Below are 19257 nucleotides of genomic sequence, written 5' to 3' on the forward strand. Positions count from 1 at the left end.
GTCTACAACAATTATTTCCTTCAGTCTGTGGTCAGAAAAGATCACATGCATCAAACATCATTTTATTTCATACAGTAAAGCTCAGTAAAGACAGGATCTAAGTTTCATCAGCTTTATTTTAGCCCATACATTAAAATGTGTCATCAACTCTGACATCTCTGATAACCACCACCACACAGGGGCGTGTGACCCTCACCTGTAGACGAGAAGACATTTTGTAATTTCAGTAAACATGTAGACTGATCTGAGCAGCACACACAAGACGTCTGTCTGTCTGTCTGTCTGTCTGTCTGTCTGTAGCCCTAAATCGTCCCCCTGTTGATGAGCAGCATGTCTCAGTGTCCTGTGGAGACGACACTAATAGTCGTTATATGTTTTCACTCTGTGTGTATGTGTGAAGTGATGTCTCATGTTAGGACCCGCCCGCTCCTCCTCACGCCGGTCGTAGCCGTTGGACTCGTTGGTCCAGCATGCGGAGTAACGAGGGAGAGGAGGAGGAGCTCTCCATCTGTCCTCCTGCAGGCAGGACGATGACCTCCTCTCCGGCTCTGAGGGAGCATATCTGGACCTCCTCTCCGGCTCTGAGGGAGCGTATCTGGACCTCCTCTCCGGCTCTGAGGGAGCATATCTGGACCTCCTCTCCGGCTCTGAGGGAGCATATCTGGACCTCCTCTCCGGCTCTGAGGGAGAATATCTGGACCTCCTCTCCGGCTCTGAGGGAGAATATCTGGACCTCCTCTCCGGCTCTGAGGGAGAATATCTGGACCTCCTCTTCGGCTCTGAGGGAGCATATCTGGACCTCCTCTCCTCTGAGCCAGGGGGTCTCCTACACTGACTGTCAGGGTGAGGAGGCGTCCATCGATACGGGTGAAAGTGGGCTCCCATGGGTGGGGGGAGTAACGGCGGAGTGGGGAGGAGGCCATCGTGTGAATGGTGCCAATGTGGGTGATGGTTTGTTTCTATGGGAGGAAAAGATCTGCTGGAACAGAGACAGACAGAGGGACACTGTTAGAGCAGAGACAACTAGAGTTAGAGTTCTGTCTTAGTCAGCCTGAGTTATGGCCAAAAACAGTGAGCTTTGACCGCCAAATTCTAACCAGTTCATCACGGAGTCCAAATGGATGTCTGTGCCAAATTTGAATAAATTCCCTTATGGCCTTTTTCATTTCAGATATCACATTCATGAGAATAACAGAGGCGCAAGGCCACAGTGACCTTGACTTTTGACATATGACCACCAACATCTAGTCAGTTCATTGTTGAGTCCGAGTGCACGTTTGTGCCAAAGTTGAGGAAATTCCCTCAAGGAATTTGTGAGATATTTCATTCACGAGAATGACACAGACCTGGGGCCTCATGTACAAAGACTTGAGTGGATTTCCTACTGAAACATGGCGTACGCTTAAATCCAAAAAACGCTGTACGCACAAAAACATCCAGATGTATGAATCTGTGCGTACACATGAATCCAAGTAAATTTCCTTTGTACATCCCAATCAACGTGGAATTGAGCACACGTTGGAGTACCCGACCCCTCCCTGTCCACGCCCCCATTTAAATATGCAGAATGAGAATGAGTAAGACGGGAAAAAAGAAAATCTTCACAGAATGCGAATTGGAAACGCTACTCACTGAAGTGGAAACGCTACTCACTGAAGTGGAAACGCTACTCACTGAAGTGGAGACTCTACTCACTGAAGTGGAGACTCTACTCACTGAAGTGGAGACTCTACTCACTGAAGTGGAGACTCTACTCACTGAAGTGGAAACGCTACTCACTGAAGTGGAGACTCTACTCACTGAAGTGGAGACTCTACTCACTGAAGTGGAGACTCTACTCACTGAAGTGGAAACGCTACTCACTGAAGTGGAAACGCTACTCACTGAAGTGGAGACTGTACTCACTGAAGTGGAGACGCTACTCACTGAAGTGGAGACTCTACTCACTGAAGTGGAGACTCTACTCACTGAAGTGGAGACTCTACTCACTGAAGTGGAAACGCTACTCACTGAAGTGGAAACGCTACTCACTGAAGTGGAGACTGTACTCACTGAAGTGGAGACGCTACTCACTGAAGTGGAGCCTCTACTCACTGAAGTGGAGACGCTACTCACTGAAGTGGAGACTCTACTCACTGAAGTGGAGACGCTACTCACTGAAGTGGAGACGCTACTCACTGAAGTGGAGACCTCTACTCACTGAAGTGGAGACCTCTACTCACTGAAGTGGAGACTCTACTCACTGAAGTGGAGACTCTACTCACTGAAGTGGAGACCTCTACTCACTGAAGTGGAGACTCTACTCACTGAAGTGGAGGCCTCTACTCACTGAAGTGGAGGCTCTACTCACTGAAGTGGAGGCTCTACTCACTGAAGTGGAGGCTCTACTCACTGAAGTGGAGACTCTACTCACTGAAGTGGAGACTCTCCTCACTGAAGCGGAGACTCCACTCACTGAAGCGGAGGCTCTACTCACTGAAGTGGAGGCTCTACTCACTGAAGTGGAGGCTCTACTCACTGAAGTGGAGACTCTACTCACTGAAGTGGAGGCTCTACTCACTGAAGTGGAGACTCTCCTCACTGAAGCGGAGACTCTACTCACTGAAGCGGAGACTCTCCTCACTGAAGCGGAGACTCTCCTCACTGAAGTGGAGACTCTACTCACTGAAGTGGAGACTCCACTCACTGAAGTGGAGACTCCACTCACTGAAGTGGATGCTCTACTCACTGAAGTGGATGCTCTACTCACTGAAGTGGAGACTCTACTCACTGAAGTGGAGACTCTACTCACTGAAGTGGATGCTCCACTCACTGAAGTGGATGCTCCACTCACTGAAGTGGAGACTCTACTCACTGAAGTGGAGGCTCTACTCACTGAAGTGGAGACTCTACTCACTGAAGTGGAGGCTCCACTCACTGAAGTGGATGCTCTACTCACTGAAGTGGATGCTCTACTCACTGAAGTGGAGACTCTACTCACTGAAGTGGAGGCTCTACTCACTGAAGTGGATGCTCTACTCACTGAAGTGGATGCTCCACTCACTGAAGTGGATGCTCCACTCACTGAAGTGGAGACTCTACTCACTGAAGTGGAGACTCTACTCACTGAAGTGGAGACTCCACTCACTGAAGTGGATGCTCTACTCACTGAAGTGGAGGCTCTACTCACTGAAGTGGAGATGCTACTCACTGAAGTGGATGCTCTACTCACTGAAGTGGAGACACTACTCACTGAAGTGGAGACGCTACTCACTGAAGTGGAGACTCTACTCACTGAAGTGGAGACTCCACTCACTGAAGTGGATGCTCTACTCACTGAAGTGGAGGCTCTACTCACTGAAGTGGAGGCGCTACTCACTGAAGTGGAGACGCTACTCACTGAAGTGGAGCCTCTACTCACTGAAGTGGAGCCTCTACTCACTAAAGAGGAGACTCTACTCACTAAAGAGGAGACTCTACTCACTGAAGTGGAGACTCTACTCACTGAAGTGGAGACTCTACTCACTGAAGTGGAGACTCTACTCACTGAAGTGGAGACCTCTACTCACTGAAGTGGAGACTCTACTCACTAAAGAGGAGACTCTACTCACTAAAGAGGAGACTCTACTCACTAAAGAGGAGACTCTACTCACTGAAGTGGAGACTCTACTCACTGAAGTGGAGACTCTACTCACTGAAGTGGAGACTCTACTCACTGAAGTGGAGGCTCTACTCACTGAAGTGGAGACTCTACTCACTAAAGAGGAGACTCTACTCACTAAAGAGGAGACTCTACTCACTAAAGAGGAGACTCTACTCACTGAAGTGGAGACTCTACTCACTGAAGTGGAGACTCTACTCACTAAAGAGGAGACTCTACTCACTGAAGTGGAGACTCTACTCACTGAAGTGGAGACTCTACTCACTAAAGAGGAGACTCTACTCACTGAAGTGGAGACGCTACTCACTGAAGTGGAGGCTCTACTCACTGAAGTGGAGACTCTACTCACTAAAGAGGAGACTCTACTCACTAAAGAGGAGACTCTACTCACTAAAGAGGAGACTCTACTCACTGAAGTGGAGACTCTACTCACTGAAGTGGAGACTCTACTCACTAAAGAGGAGACTCTACTCACTGAAGTGGAGACTCTACTCACTGAAGTGGAGACTCTACTCACTAAAGAGGAGACTCTACTCACTGAAGTGGAGACGCTACTCACTGAAGTGGAGACGCTACTCACTGAAGTGGAGACTCTACTCACTGAAGTGGAGACTCTACTCACTGAAGTGGAGACTCTACTCACTGAAGTGGAGGCTCTACTCACTGAAGTGGAGACGCTACTCACTGAAGTGGAGGCTCTACTCACTGAAGTGGAGGCTCTACTCACTGAAGTGGAGGCTCTACTCACTGAAGTGGAGACCTCTACTCACTGAAGTGGAGACCTCTACTCACTGAAGTGGAGACTCTACTCACTGAAGTGGAGACTCTACTCACTGAAGTGGAGGCTCTACTCACTGAAGTGGAGACTCTACTCACTAAAGTGGAGACTCTACTCACTGAAGTGGAGGCTCTACTCACTGAAGTGGAGGCTCTACTCACTGAAGTGGAGACTCTACTCACTGAAGTGGAGACTTCTACTCACTGAAGTGGAGGCTCTACTCACTGAAGTGGAGACGCTACTCACTGAAGTGGAGACCTCTACTCACTGAAGTGGAGACCTCTACTCACTGAAGTGGAGACTTCTACTCACTGAAGTGGAGACTCTACTCACTGAAGTGGAGACTTCTACTCACTGAAGTGGAGACTCTACTCACTGAAGTGGAGACTCTACTCACTGAAGTGGAGACTCTACTCACTGAAGTGGAGACTCTACTCACTGAAGTGGAGGCTCTACTCACTGAAGTGGAGACTCTACTCACTGAAGTGGAGGCTCTACTCACTGAAGTGGAGACGCTACTCACTGAAGTGGAGGCTCTACTCACTGAAGTGGAGGCTCTACTCACTGAAGTGGAGACCTCTACTCACTGAAGTGGAGGCTCTACTCACTGAAGTGGAGACCTCTACTCACTGAAGTGGAGACTCTACTCACTGAAGTGGAGACCTCTACTCACTGAAGTGGAGACTCTACTCACTGAAGTGGAGACTCTACTCACTGAAGTGGAGGCTCTACTCACTGAAGTGGAGACTCTACTCACTAAAGTGGAGACTCTACTCACTGAAGTGGAGGCTCTACTCACTGAAGTGGAGACTCTACTCACTGAAGTGGAGACCTCTACTCACTGAAGTGGAGACTTCTACTCACTGAAGTGGAGACTCTACTCACTGAAGTGGAGACTCTACTCACTGAAGTGGAGACGCTACTCACTGAAGTGGAGACCTCTACTCACTGAAGTGGAGACTTCTACTCACTGAAGTGGAGACTCTACTCACTGAAGTGGAGACTTCTACTCACTGAAGTGGAGACTCTACTCACTGAAGTGGAGACGCTACTCACTGAAGTGGAGACGCTACTCACTGAAGTGGAGACTCTACTCACTGAAGTGGAGACGCTACTCACTAAAGAGGAGACTCTACTCACTAAAGAGGAGACTCTACTCACTGAAGTGGAGACTCTACTCACTGAAGTGGAGACCTCTACTCACTGAAGTGGAGACTCTACTCACTAAAGAGGAGACTCTACTCACTAAAGAGGAGACTCTACTCACTGAAGTGGAGACTCTACTCACTGAAGTGGAGACTCTACTCACTAAAGAGGAGACTCTACTCACTGAAGTGGAGACTCTACTCACTGAAGTGGAGACTCTACTCACTAAAGAGGAGACTCTACTCACTGAAGTGGAGACGCTACTCACTGAAGTGGAGACGCTACTCACTGAAGTGGAGACTCTACTCACTGAAGTGGAGACTCTACTCACTGAAGTGGAGGCTCTACTCACTGAAGTGGAGACTCTACTCACTGAAGTGGAGGCTCTACTCACTGAAGTGGAGACGCTACTCACTGAAGTGGAGGCTCTACTCACTGAAGTGGAGGCTCTACTCACTGAAGTGGAGCCTCTACTCACTGAAGTGGAGACCTCTACTCACTGAAGTGGAGACTCTACTCACTGAAGTGGAGACTCTACTCACTGAAGTGGAGACTCTACTCACTGAAGTGGAGGCTCTACTCACTGAAGTGGAGACTCTACTCACTGAAGTGGAGGCTCTACTCACTGAAGTGGAGACGCTACTCACTGAAGTGGAGGCTCTACTCACTGAAGTGGAGGCTCTACTCACTGAAGTGGAGACCTCTACTCACTGAAGTGGAGGCTCTACTCACTGAAGTGGAGACCTCTACTCACTGAAGTGGAGGCTCTACTCACTGAAGTGGAGACTCTACTCACTGAAGTGGAGACCTCTACTCACTGAAGTGGAGACTCTACTCACTGAAGTGGAGGCTCTACTCACTGAAGTGGAGACTCTACTCACTGAAGTGGAGACCTCTACTCACTGAAGTGGAGACTTCTACTCACTGAAGTGGAGACTCTACTCACTGAAGTGGAGACTCTACTCACTGAAGTGGAGACGCTACTCACTGAAGTGGAGACTCTACTCACTGAAGTGGAGACTCTACTCACTGAAGTGGAGACCTCTACTCACTGAAGTGGAGACCTCTACTCACTGAAGTGGAGACTTCTACTCACTGAAGTGGAGACTCTACTCACTGAAGTGGAGACTCTACTCACTGAAGTGGAGACGCTACTCACTGAAGTGGAGACTCTACTCACTGAAGTGGAGACGCTACTCACTGAAGTGGAGACGCTACTCACTGAAGTGGAGACCTCTACTCACTGAAGTGGAGACCTCTACTCACTGAAGTGGAGACTCTACTCACTGAAGTGGAGACTCTACTCACTGAAGTGGAGACTCTACTCACTGAAGTGGAGGCCTCTACTCACTGAAGTGGAGGCTCTACTCACTGAAGTGGAGGCTCTACTCACTGAAGTGGAGGCTCTACTCACTGAAGTGGAGACTCTACTCACTGAAGTGGAGACCTCTACTCACTGAAGTGGAGACTCTCCTCACTGAAGCGGAGACTCCACTCACTGAAGCGGAGGCTCTACTCACTGAAGTGGAGGCTCTACTCACTGAAGTGGAGGCTCTACTCACTGAAGTGGAGACTCTACTCACTGAAGTGGAGGCTCTACTCACTGAAGTGGAGACTCTCCTCACTGAAGTGGAGACTCTACTCACTGAAGCGGAGACTCTACTCACTGAAGCGGAGACTCTCCTCACTGAAGTGGAGACTCTACTCACTGAAGTGGAGACTCCACTCACTGAAGTGGAGACTCCACTCACTGAAGTGGATGCTCTACTCACTGAAGTGGATGCTCTACTCACTGAAGTGGAGACTCTACTCACTGAAGTGGAGACTCTACTCACTGAAGTGGATGCTCCACTCACTGAAGTGGATGCTCCACTCACTGAAGTGGAGACTCTACTCACTGAAGTGGAGACTCTACTCACTGAAGTGGAGACTCTACTCACTGAAGTGGAGGCTCCACTCACTGAAGTGGATGCTCTACTCACTGAAGTGGATGCTCTACTCACTGAAGTGGAGACTCTACTCACTGAAGTGGAGGCTCTACTCACTGAAGTGGATGCTCTACTCACTGAAGTGGATGCTCCACTCACTGAAGTGGATGCTCCACTCACTGAAGTGGAGACTCTACTCACTGAAGTGGAGACTCTACTCACTGAAGTGGAGACTCCACTCACTGAAGTGGATGCTCTACTCACTGAAGTGGAGGCTCTACTCACTGAAGTGGAGATGCTACTCACTGAAGTGGATGCTCTACTCACTGAAGTGGAGACACTACTCACTGAAGTGGAGACGCTACTCACTGAAGTGGAGACTCTACTCACTGAAGTGGAGACTCCACTCACTGAAGTGGATGCTCTACTCACTGAAGTGGAGGCTCTACTCACTGAAGTGGAGGCGCTACTCACTGAAGTGGAGACGCTACTCACTGAAGTGGAGCCTCTACTCACTGAAGTGGAGCCTCTACTCACTAAAGAGGAGACTCTACTCACTAAAGAGGAGACTCTACTCACTGAAGTGGAGACTCTACTCACTGAAGTGGAGACTCTACTCACTGAAGTGGAGACTCTACTCACTGAAGTGGAGACCTCTACTCACTGAAGTGGAGACTCTACTCACTAAAGAGGAGACTCTACTCACTAAAGAGGAGACTCTACTCACTAAAGAGGAGACTCTACTCACTAAAGAGGAGACTCTACTCACTGAAGTGGAGACTCTACTCACTGAAGTGGAGACTCTACTCACTGAAGTGGAGGCTCTACTCACTGAAGTGGAGACTCTACTCACTGAAGTGGAGACTCTACTCACTAAAGAGGAGACTCTACTCACTAAAGAGGAGACTCTACTCACTAAAGAGGAGACTCTACTCACTGAAGTGGAGACTCTACTCACTGAAGTGGAGACTCTACTCACTAAAGAGGAGACTCTACTCACTGAAGTGGAGACTCTACTCACTGAAGTGGAGACTCTACTCACTAAAGAGGAGACTCTACTCACTGAAGTGGAGACGCTACTCACTGAAGTGGAGGCTCTACTCACTGAAGTGGAGACTCTACTCACTAAAGAGGAGACTCTACTCACTAAAGAGGAGACTCTACTCACTAAAGAGGAGACTCTACTCACTGAAGTGGAGACTCTACTCACTGAAGTGGAGACTCTACTCACTAAAGAGGAGACTCTACTCACTGAAGTGGAGACTCTACTCACTGAAGTGGAGACTCTACTCACTAAAGAGGAGACTCTACTCACTGAAGTGGAGACGCTACTCACTGAAGTGGAGACGCTACTCACTGAAGTGGAGACTCTACTCACTGAAGTGGAGACTCTACTCACTGAAGTGGAGGCTCTACTCACTGAAGTGGAGACTCTACTCACTGAAGTGGAGGCTCTACTCACTGAAGTGGAGACGCTACTCACTGAAGTGGAGGCTCTACTCACTGAAGTGGAGGCTCTACTCACTGAAGTGGAGGCTCTACTCACTGAAGTGGAGACCTCTACTCACTGAAGTGGAGACCTCTACTCACTGAAGTGGAGACTCTACTCACTGAAGTGGAGACTCTACTCACTGAAGTGGAGGCTCTACTCACTGAAGTGGAGACTCTACTCACTAAAGTGGAGACTCTACTCACTGAAGTGGAGGCTCTACTCACTGAAGTGGAGGCTCTACTCACTGAAGTGGAGACTCTACTCACTGAAGTGGAGACTTCTACTCACTGAAGTGGAGGCTCTACTCACTGAAGTGGAGACGCTACTCACTGAAGTGGAGACCTCTACTCACTGAAGTGGAGACCTCTACTCACTGAAGTGGAGACTTCTACTCACTGAAGTGGAGACTCTACTCACTGAAGTGGAGACTTCTACTCACTGAAGTGGAGACTCTACTCACTGAAGTGGAGACTCTACTCACTGAAGTGGAGACTCTACTCACTGAAGTGGAGACTCTACTCACTGAAGTGGAGGCTCTACTCACTGAAGTGGAGACTCTACTCACTGAAGTGGAGGCTCTACTCACTGAAGTGGAGACGCTACTCACTGAAGTGGAGGCTCTACTCACTGAAGTGGAGGCTCTACTCACTGAAGTGGAGACCTCTACTCACTGAAGTGGAGGCTCTACTCACTGAAGTGGAGACCTCTACTCACTGAAGTGGAGACTCTACTCACTGAAGTGGAGACCTCTACTCACTGAAGTGGAGACTCTACTCACTGAAGTGGAGACTCTACTCACTGAAGTGGAGGCTCTACTCACTGAAGTGGAGACTCTACTCACTAAAGTGGAGACTCTACTCACTGAAGTGGAGGCTCTACTCACTGAAGTGGAGACTCTACTCACTGAAGTGGAGACCTCTACTCACTGAAGTGGAGACTTCTACTCACTGAAGTGGAGACTCTACTCACTGAAGTGGAGACTCTACTCACTGAAGTGGAGACGCTACTCACTGAAGTGGAGACCTCTACTCACTGAAGTGGAGACTTCTACTCACTGAAGTGGAGACTCTACTCACTGAAGTGGAGACTTCTACTCACTGAAGTGGAGACTCTACTCACTGAAGTGGAGACGCTACTCACTGAAGTGGAGACGCTACTCACTGAAGTGGAGACTCTACTCACTGAAGTGGAGACGCTACTCACTAAAGAGGAGACTCTACTCACTAAAGAGGAGACTCTACTCACTGAAGTGGAGACTCTACTCACTGAAGTGGAGACCTCTACTCACTGAAGTGGAGACTCTACTCACTAAAGAGGAGACTCTACTCACTAAAGAGGAGACTCTACTCACTGAAGTGGAGACTCTACTCACTGAAGTGGAGACTCTACTCACTAAAGAGGAGACTCTACTCACTGAAGTGGAGACTCTACTCACTGAAGTGGAGACTCTACTCACTAAAGAGGAGACTCTACTCACTGAAGTGGAGACGCTACTCACTGAAGTGGAGACGCTACTCACTGAAGTGGAGACTCTACTCACTGAAGTGGAGACTCTACTCACTGAAGTGGAGGCTCTACTCACTGAAGTGGAGACTCTACTCACTGAAGTGGAGGCTCTACTCACTGAAGTGGAGACGCTACTCACTGAAGTGGAGGCTCTACTCACTGAAGTGGAGGCTCTACTCACTGAAGTGGAGCCTCTACTCACTGAAGTGGAGACCTCTACTCACTGAAGTGGAGACTCTACTCACTGAAGTGGAGACTCTACTCACTGAAGTGGAGACTCTACTCACTGAAGTGGAGGCTCTACTCACTGAAGTGGAGACTCTACTCACTGAAGTGGAGGCTCTACTCACTGAAGTGGAGACGCTACTCACTGAAGTGGAGGCTCTACTCACTGAAGTGGAGGCTCTACTCACTGAAGTGGAGACCTCTACTCACTGAAGTGGAGGCTCTACTCACTGAAGTGGAGACCTCTACTCACTGAAGTGGAGGCTCTACTCACTGAAGTGGAGACTCTACTCACTGAAGTGGAGACCTCTACTCACTGAAGTGGAGACTCTACTCACTGAAGTGGAGGCTCTACTCACTGAAGTGGAGACTCTACTCACTGAAGTGGAGACCTCTACTCACTGAAGTGGAGACTTCTACTCACTGAAGTGGAGACTCTACTCACTGAAGTGGAGACTCTACTCACTGAAGTGGAGACGCTACTCACTGAAGTGGAGACTCTACTCACTGAAGTGGAGACTCTACTCACTGAAGTGGAGACCTCTACTCACTGAAGTGGAGACCTCTACTCACTGAAGTGGAGACTTCTACTCACTGAAGTGGAGACTCTACTCACTGAAGTGGAGACTCTACTCACTGAAGTGGAGACGCTACTCACTGAAGTGGAGACTCTACTCACTGAAGTGGAGGCTCTACTCACTGAAGTGGAGGCTCTACTCACTGAAGTGGAGACTCTACTCACTGAAGTGGAGACTCTACTCACTGAAGTGGAGGCTCTACTCACTGAAGTGGAGACTCTACTCACTGAAGTGGAGGCTCTACTCACTGAAGTGGAGACTCTACTCACTGAAGTGGAGACTCTACTCACTGAAGTGGAGGCTCTACTCACTGAAGTGGAGACTCTACTCACTGAAGTGGAGACTCTACTCACTGAAGTGGAGGCTCTACTCACTGAAGTGGAGACTCTACTCACTAAAGTGGAGACTCTACTCACTGAAGTGGAGGCTCTACTCACTGAAGTGGAGACTCTACTCACTGAAGTGGAGACCTCTACTCACTGAAGTGGAGACTTCTACTCACTGAAGTGGAGACTCTACTCACTGAAGTGGAGACTCTACTCACTGAAGTGGAGACGCTACTCACTGAAGTGGAGACTCTACTCACTGAAGTGGAGACTCTACTCACTGAAGTGGAGGTGCGCAAAATGTACTTTTTGGCATGCTGTCCTCCGGCATCAATACTAAACACAAGAGGAGTCAGTGGGAGAGTGTGTGTGAGGCTGTCAATGCTGTGGGGTCAGAAAAGTGTACACACAGACCCGTTGAAACACGACCCGCAGCCCGACCCGTAACCCGGATTTAAAGTAATCATTTTGGGTCATACTGGCTGAATATTGAACAGCATATCGCCACAGTTAACGTGCCAGTGAGTAAACAACGACCTGAATGAAGCAGCTCTCACAATAAAAACCTGACTTCAGCTCCATCATCAACCCTCTGTGTTCTTCTCCCATACGAGTGTAAAAGCACTTGTTTGTTACGTTTAATGCTTTTAAACTTTTAATCTATGTAAAGGAACTTTACATGTGTAATAATAGACTTACTTTCTGTCCAGAGCGACGTTCAGCAGTTACGAGCCGTCACGTGTTTTTAGAATCCATCGAGGAGAGAAGTAATCCATCAGGGAAACACTTCAGAAACATTATAAAGTGATAGTTGTACGTTTTATCCACTTATTTCTCAAATACCTAAATAATTATTTACTGTTTTGGAAGCGGCGCTTGTTAGACAGTGGCAGCCATGTTGATTCTGTCGTCCAATCACAAATTGTGTTATTAGATGGTGAAACGCGTGTAAACAGCTGAACCAATGACTGTTAAGAAATAGCGGAGGCGATCCTCATAGAGTAAATAATGACCAAGATAGTTATCTGTAGTTTACCGAACTAATGACTGATGTGTTTATCTAAAACTCACGATCCGACCCGCATGTTATTTTTTCCACCCAGATCCGAACCCGGGAAAAAATGTTTTTTTAAAAACCACCCGCAAATCAGCTGTTTTTGCAGGTACCCGTCGGGTGCCCGACCCAGTGCAGGACTCTGGTTTAAACACAGAGACAATCAGGGGCTTGTTAGAAAGCTCTGAAGCTGTAGTTTAACCAGCAACAAACAGCAAGTCACTAACTTTAACCACTAACTAGTACTGATAATATTTGGGGGCGCACATGCTCAGTGCACATCAGGGGGATTAATATTAGGACAATTAAACGAATAAATCATTTACTCACCAAGAAGCCACCCATCACACACAGTGCATCTGTACATTGAATGAAAATGCTTCCTGTTGACAAACAAATTCATCCTGCGATGGCGCTTTGTGTGTGCAGTCGATAGCTCCGGTAACATTAGCAAAACCGGCTCTCGCTCTCAAATTGTGCTTTAATGTTGGCCTGTTCAGCTGCATATGGGAATTTGATATACCTGGCTGACATGCGGATAATTCCCACACAGCTGGCATGACTCGGCTCAGGGTCGACTGGCACAGTCCCGATCGGTCGGCCAGCTCCCTCTGGAATGCCCTGGAGCTAGGAGCCCCAGTGGGGTCAACCTAAAGCGGCTGATGAGCCAGTTGTTATCATGTGCCAGTGCCATCTGTCTCTGAACACACGCTCTCTTTGTATTGCACCATTTACAATGTCTTCATACTGCTAAAGCAGCCGTTGTCGTTAACGCTATTTTCTGCACCACTTTGATATCCACTCATCTAATTGCAGACACGTGGGTGTGTTAATTGTTCGTCAGTGTTAATTGTTCATGTGTCTCTGATGTGCACATCACTCTGAGGACTGACTGTTTTCACATTTATTTATTATAACAGTTTCCCAGCATCATCTCTAAGTGTCACCAAAGGATCAACAGCTGTAGAAACGTGTGTACGCCAGCCATGAAGTTGGCGTGAGTTACCGCACATTTCCACGGTCATTTCACTCTTGATACATCTGAACTTTGCCGTGGAAAAGGACGTACGCCACGTTTTTGTGCGTACGTACCCTTTGTACATGAGGCCCCTGGTCACAGTTACCTTGACCTTTATCTGATGACCATTAACATCCAATCAGTTCATTGTTGAGTCCAAGTGGAAATTCCCGTGATAATGTATTCACGAGAATGACCTCTGACCACAAAAATCTAATCATGTCATCTTTTCGACCAAGTGGACGTTTCTGCCAAATAAATTCCCTATGAGGTGTTTTTGACACATCGTGTTCAAAAGAATGGGACCAACAACCTGAAATCATACTATCTCCGGCCACAGCTATCACAGGCACGGAGGCATGAAGAGACATCAAAGAATTTGCGAGCCGGGGGGGGGGGGGGGGAGGGGGGGGCGTCGACACATTTGGAGAAATACGTCAAACAGGAAGTCTCGTTGGTTCCTACCTGTGGTACCGTGAGACATTAAAGTGTGGCCGTCTGTCATCTCTGCTGTTGGAGTCAGACGTGTTGTAACTCAGCCGATGAGTAGCAAGACCTCTCATTGGCTCCTGCTCGGACTCCTCCATCCCCTCGTTACTGTTTTAAACCAATCACAACAGATTAGTCACAGCGAACCAGAGCCTAACGTTGCTATGGAGTCAGTGAGTTAACTGTGAGCTAAAACATAGCTTTTAGCCTATATCTGTTTACATTTTGTCAAACAGTCTCCATTACAGTATGCCGAATTATCCATTAGCAGCTCCTGTCTGCAGTGGACCCACTGATGTACAGACGACTGTCACTGGATTACTGTGACACTGAAGAAAACTTTAAAACATAAAATTCTCAGGCAGGTTCTGAACTATCTTTTCTATGACTCCTCAGTGAATTTATAATATAAGAGATAATATTCTCATGAAGTGAAATTCTCATAAATCTGCAAACCACACATAACCATAAATAAAATACAACACTATGAAAGATCTTTTTAAAGATAACGTGATCACCTCCTCTTCGGCCCACATCGCAGGTCGTCCAGATAGTTCTGTCTCTCTACAGCGTGGCCCCGCGACGAGTTGAACACTGACAACAAAAGAACATTTAAGATGTTTCACTTTAATTCAGAAATGAGTCAAACACAGATTAAAACCAGACGACTGTGCGTCAGCACTCACACTCCACAGCTTCTTTAGGATCCATCCCATCAACATCTATCAGATACCTGCAGGTCAGACACAGCTGTTAAACACTGATCACACCAACACTTCATGTATGTGTGATTCACACTGAACACACCTGCAGATCAGGTAGCCGGTGCGGTTCAGACCGTGGGTGCAGTGGACGCCGATCAGCTTGTCTGTAATGCAAGGGACGGTTTATTTGTGACTAAAATCAGTACACAGTAGAATATAGTAGCACTTTACCCAGAGGAACAACCTGTTAAATCAGTGAGTCCCAACCAGGGGTACTTATACCCTGGGGGGTACTTCTACTCGCAGTACTGCAGCACAAAAATCCCCTCCGGCATAAAAAGCATTTTCCCTGTAGACGACCATCATGAAAGAAACGTCTGTAAATCTGTAAACCTCCAACTGTAAACATGGTCAATATGACTCTTTTTATTAACGTTTGGGCCATGGTAGTTTTTATTTGTAAAACTTCCCTCAAGTCGAGAAAAGTGACATAAAAATCTGTGATGTCATCACAATGTTGAGTCTATGAACCAAACGGGTGAAACACTGCTCAGCATATTCAGTGGGTATCATGCCGTGGAGGTAAACCTGGAAGCTCGGAAACTTTTTTGGTGTTGGTGAGCAACTCCACTGGACTGAATAGGCGCCATCTTGGCATTCGATATTATTAAAATCTGTGGCACTTATGCAGGTAATGGGGGCTGCATGGACACACTGTGCTAAAGCATAACTGTTTGAGTTTAAAAAAACAAAACAAAAAACCCAGATATTGCGCTCCAGCTTGAACTCAACGTGCTGCAACTGAGAGTACGTGAAAAATAGGAAGCAAGCAGAGAAGTCTCAACAGCAAACTAAAAGTAATGTGAAAATGTCTAAAATGTAGCTAAAAATAATTTATATAGAGTACACATAATTAGCTAAATAAGTAATGGCTATGTAGCTTAAACTGCTAGCTAAAACTAATAGTTATGTAGCTTAAATAGTTCGTTTACTATAAAGTACTGATTTTGTTAGCTTATTAAAAGTAATGGTTGCGTAGCTTACATTTTTAGCTAACTAAAAGTAACTGTTATTTAGCTTAAATTGTTAGGCTACTAAAAGTAATGATTATGTGGCTTCGGTAGTAAGCGAACTAAAATGAATGGTCATGTAGCTTTGATATGTAGCTTAAATCGTTAGCTAACTGACAGTAATAGATATGTGGCTTAAACTGCTAGCTAAAACTAATGGTTATGTAGCTTAAGTAGTTCGCTTACTAAAAAGTACTGATTATGTAGCTTAAATTGTTAGCTAATTAAAAGCACTGAAGTGGCTTCAGTAGTAAGCGAACTAAAACGAATGGTTATGTAGCTTTGATATGTAGCTTAAATCATTAGCTAACTGACAGTAATGGATATGGAGCTTAAATCATTACATTGTAAGCTAACTAACAGTAATGGATATGGAGCCTAAATCGTTAGCTAACTAACAGTAATGGATATGGAGCTTAAATCGTTACATCGTTAGCTAACTAACAGTAATGGATATGGAGTCTAAATCGTTAGCTAACTGACAGTAATGGATATGTGGCTTAAATCGTTAGCTAACTAACAGTAATGGATATGTAGCTTAAATCATTAAATTGTTAGCTAACTGACAGTAACGGATATGGAGCCTAAATCGTTAGCTAACTGACAGTAATGGATATGGAGCTTAAATCATTAAATCGTTAGCTAACTGACAGTAATGGATATGGAGCTTAAATCGTTAGCTAACTAAAAGTTAATGTTATGTAGCTTCCTGACATGTTACACACTAAATAACAGTAATGATCACTCGTCAGCAGCATCTCTCACCATTCTCTGCGTTATCTCGTAGAAACCTGCGTACAGCACGTTTGAAGCTGAGGATGGTGTCGTCACTGGGAACCTCGTGACCGGCTGTGAAGATCTTCACAAACAGCAGTGAGTCTGGGACGTCCTGCGCACGGGAAAACAATAAATATTCATCACTTTAAACTGAAAAAGAAGAAGCGCTGATCCAGTCCTGGGCGTGTGGTCGTTTACCTCTAGTTTGTAGTAACGTGTGGTGAAGGTCAGGTCGATGATCAAACCAAGCTCTTGATTTTCTTTGTTCAGAGCGTCCAGCAGCTCCCACGGACCAAACGCATCCGAACATGGCAGCTGACGGTTCAGAGACTAACAGATAAAACACAGATTTTCATCAGCGGTCACAGTCTCACTGCTCGCTCCCAAAATCTCTGCCAAATTCTGTGATACATAAACTTCAGCTTTAAAGAGAAACTCTGGTATCTTCTTAGTCTTGTTACACACCACTACAACATACCAGCTGTCTCCGTCCAAGCACTTGAACACTGTTTAAAATTTAGTTTGCACCAAGTTTGAGAGAGAGACACTGCATGATATTAAATAGAAGTAACCACCGTGACATTTTCACGGCCTCCATGCTACTTTCCACTGTTTGCTAACCTGTCCGTGACATCCAACGTGACACACCAGAAAACACAAACTGCTGCAGAAGATGGGAAAGCTGTTGTTGTTTTAATGTTTTAACGTATTTAAAAAACCTCCTTTATCTCCTGACCTGTTTCAGAGGCACTTTGAAGGCGATGAAACGAGTCCCGTGAAGTCTTTTACCGACCGCTTTGTAATCCAGCCACCTGTCAATAAGAAACAACATCAGTGTCACGGTCAGTATGTTTACATGACATCAGAGAAAAATCTGTTTACTGCGTCAGTCCGAATCAAACCGGACTTTTAAAATACACGTAAACATGTCCGTCTGACTGAAATCGTACTGAAGCTGTTTTCATTAATAATTATAATTCTGTAACACTGAAACTGTGATATTTTCTGAGACAGTGAAAATCTCCTACAGTTTCAACCCAAATTCTGACCACTTGTTTTCCACCGATGGACCCTGATGAGGACTGTTGGTCCCCTAGCAACAGTCTTAATCGGGGGGCAGCTCTAATTTTCCTCTCAGGTACTTCCTCCACCTCTGACGTCAGCTGATCACTAAGTGGTAAAGGCAGAGTAATGTCCTGAACTCTTTTATCTTGAAGTCAGAAAAGTTTAAATGTTACTGATCAGTGAGAATCATTATCAGTATCAGCTGATCTCTGGTTTCTGTTGTCTTTAACACATTGTCATTATTCATGAAGCAACAACACAGACCTGACGTCATCATCATGATCTGCTCCCACTGATGAACCAGTCTGAACTGGTTTCACTCAAGTGGAGCAATAATATCAAATCACACCAGATTTGCTGTGATTTGTTTGTTTGTTTGTTTCTTCTGTTTTGCTTGTTAATATGTTCTTGTCTTGTGTCTGTGTCATTCATTACTTTGGGCTGCGTGTTTGTATGAGAGGTGCTGTACAGATAAAGTTATTATATTTACAATAAAATATAGGACGTTATTTGGTGCCACGTCACTTCCTGTTCCGTGTTAATGGTACTGAGATGTTTGTAGTTTGAATCCAGGACTGACTGAAGGTCTCTGAGCTGTAGTTTCGTCCCCTCAGTAAACACACTGAGTCCTGTGTGTTCATCATAAAGAACCGGACAGTAACTCATCACGTGACTGTTAAATGTGGTGCTCACCTGTCCGGTATTCCCCTCTTCATCGTCCCACTGTGTCTCTGTCTTCTGTGATTTAATCAACCTCACTGTGTGAATCTAAAGATAAAAACACGTCACGTCCCCACGTGCCTCTACAAGCGGAGACACACACACACACACACACACACACAGTCCGTTTAAAACTCCGTATTTCCGGTAACACCAGCTGAAGCTCCTCCCACCGTCTGACTGCAGGTAAACATCCACCTGAGCTCATGTGAACCTCCTGTGAACACCAGCATCCATCTTATAACTCTCCTCAGCCTCCTGCCTGCTCCCGACACAAACTGAAAACAGATCCCGCTCCGGTCGCGCCTAGATGACGTCACTTCTTCCGCCTCTTCCTTCTTCTTCGTTGGTGTTTTCCGGCAGTTTGCATCCTTCACGGTGCAGTGCTGCCACCTTCTGGTTTTATCCGACCACTGCTGCTCCTGTGATCTGCTCCAGGCCTCAGGTGAGTCCCTCACACACCTGGACATCACCTACACACCTGGACATCACCTTGATTTAAACATGATTTAACATTTATTTAGAAATGATTGATTTTAACCTTTTGAAATCAGGAAATGACCCAAAAAATAGCAAGAAATTAGTAAAAGAGAGGGAAATAATAGATTTAGAAAACTATTTAAAAAAAACTGGGGGGAAAAAAACCAACTTGAGAAAAAAAATATTTATAATCATTATTATTATTATTATCATGAAATTTTTGCATTAAATTACATATTTATTGTATTTCTTTTTCCATTG

At 46.2% G+C, this 19257-nt stretch overlaps 1 protein-coding gene across 3 annotated transcripts; it reads right to left on the minus strand.

Moving 5' to 3' along the window:
• Positions 1–103: 103 nt before the first annotated feature.
• On the minus strand, positions 104–18858 carry LOC117269261 (uncharacterized). 3 transcript variants are annotated; one of them, XM_033646172.2, is made up of 10 exons: positions 18715–18858; positions 18490–18599; positions 17468–17543; positions 16930–17061; positions 16720–16843; positions 14988–15048; positions 14867–14913; positions 14699–14774; positions 14157–14288; positions 104–979 (listed from the first exon to the last, which is right to left on the minus strand). In XM_033646172.2, exons 2-10 carry the CDS (start codon positions 18510–18512, stop codon positions 358–360), a joined length of 1293 nt encoding a protein of 430 aa, XP_033502063.2. In that variant the 5' UTR covers positions 18513–18599; positions 18715–18858; the 3' UTR covers positions 104–357. The 3 variants fall into 3 exon arrangements, with proteins under 3 accessions (XP_033502063.2, XP_033502062.2, XP_033502064.2); XM_033646171.2 differs by having other exon boundaries at positions 18490–18843; XM_033646173.2 differs by having other exon boundaries at positions 104–976; positions 18490–18841.
• Between the last annotated feature and the right edge of the window lie 399 nt (positions 18859–19257).

Source organism: Epinephelus lanceolatus, chromosome 19, assembly GCF_041903045.1.
Source record: "Epinephelus lanceolatus isolate andai-2023 chromosome 19, ASM4190304v1, whole genome shotgun sequence".
Lineage (NCBI taxonomy): Eukaryota > Metazoa > Chordata > Actinopteri > Perciformes > Serranidae > Epinephelus > Epinephelus lanceolatus.

Bases quoted from the DNA above. Each gene is read 5' to 3' on its own strand.
- LOC117269261 (XM_033646172.2), bottom strand. From the start codon at position 18,512: ATGAAGAGGGGAATACCGGACAG. The intron at 17,544-18,489 runs GTGAGCACCACA...TCTTATTGACAG, and splicing joins AAGAGGGGAATACCGGACAG to GTGGCTGGATTACAAAGCGG. The intron at 980-14,156 runs GTAGGAACCAAC...TCTCTGTTCCAG, and splicing joins AATGTCTCACGGTACCACAG to CAGATCTTTTCCTCCCATAG.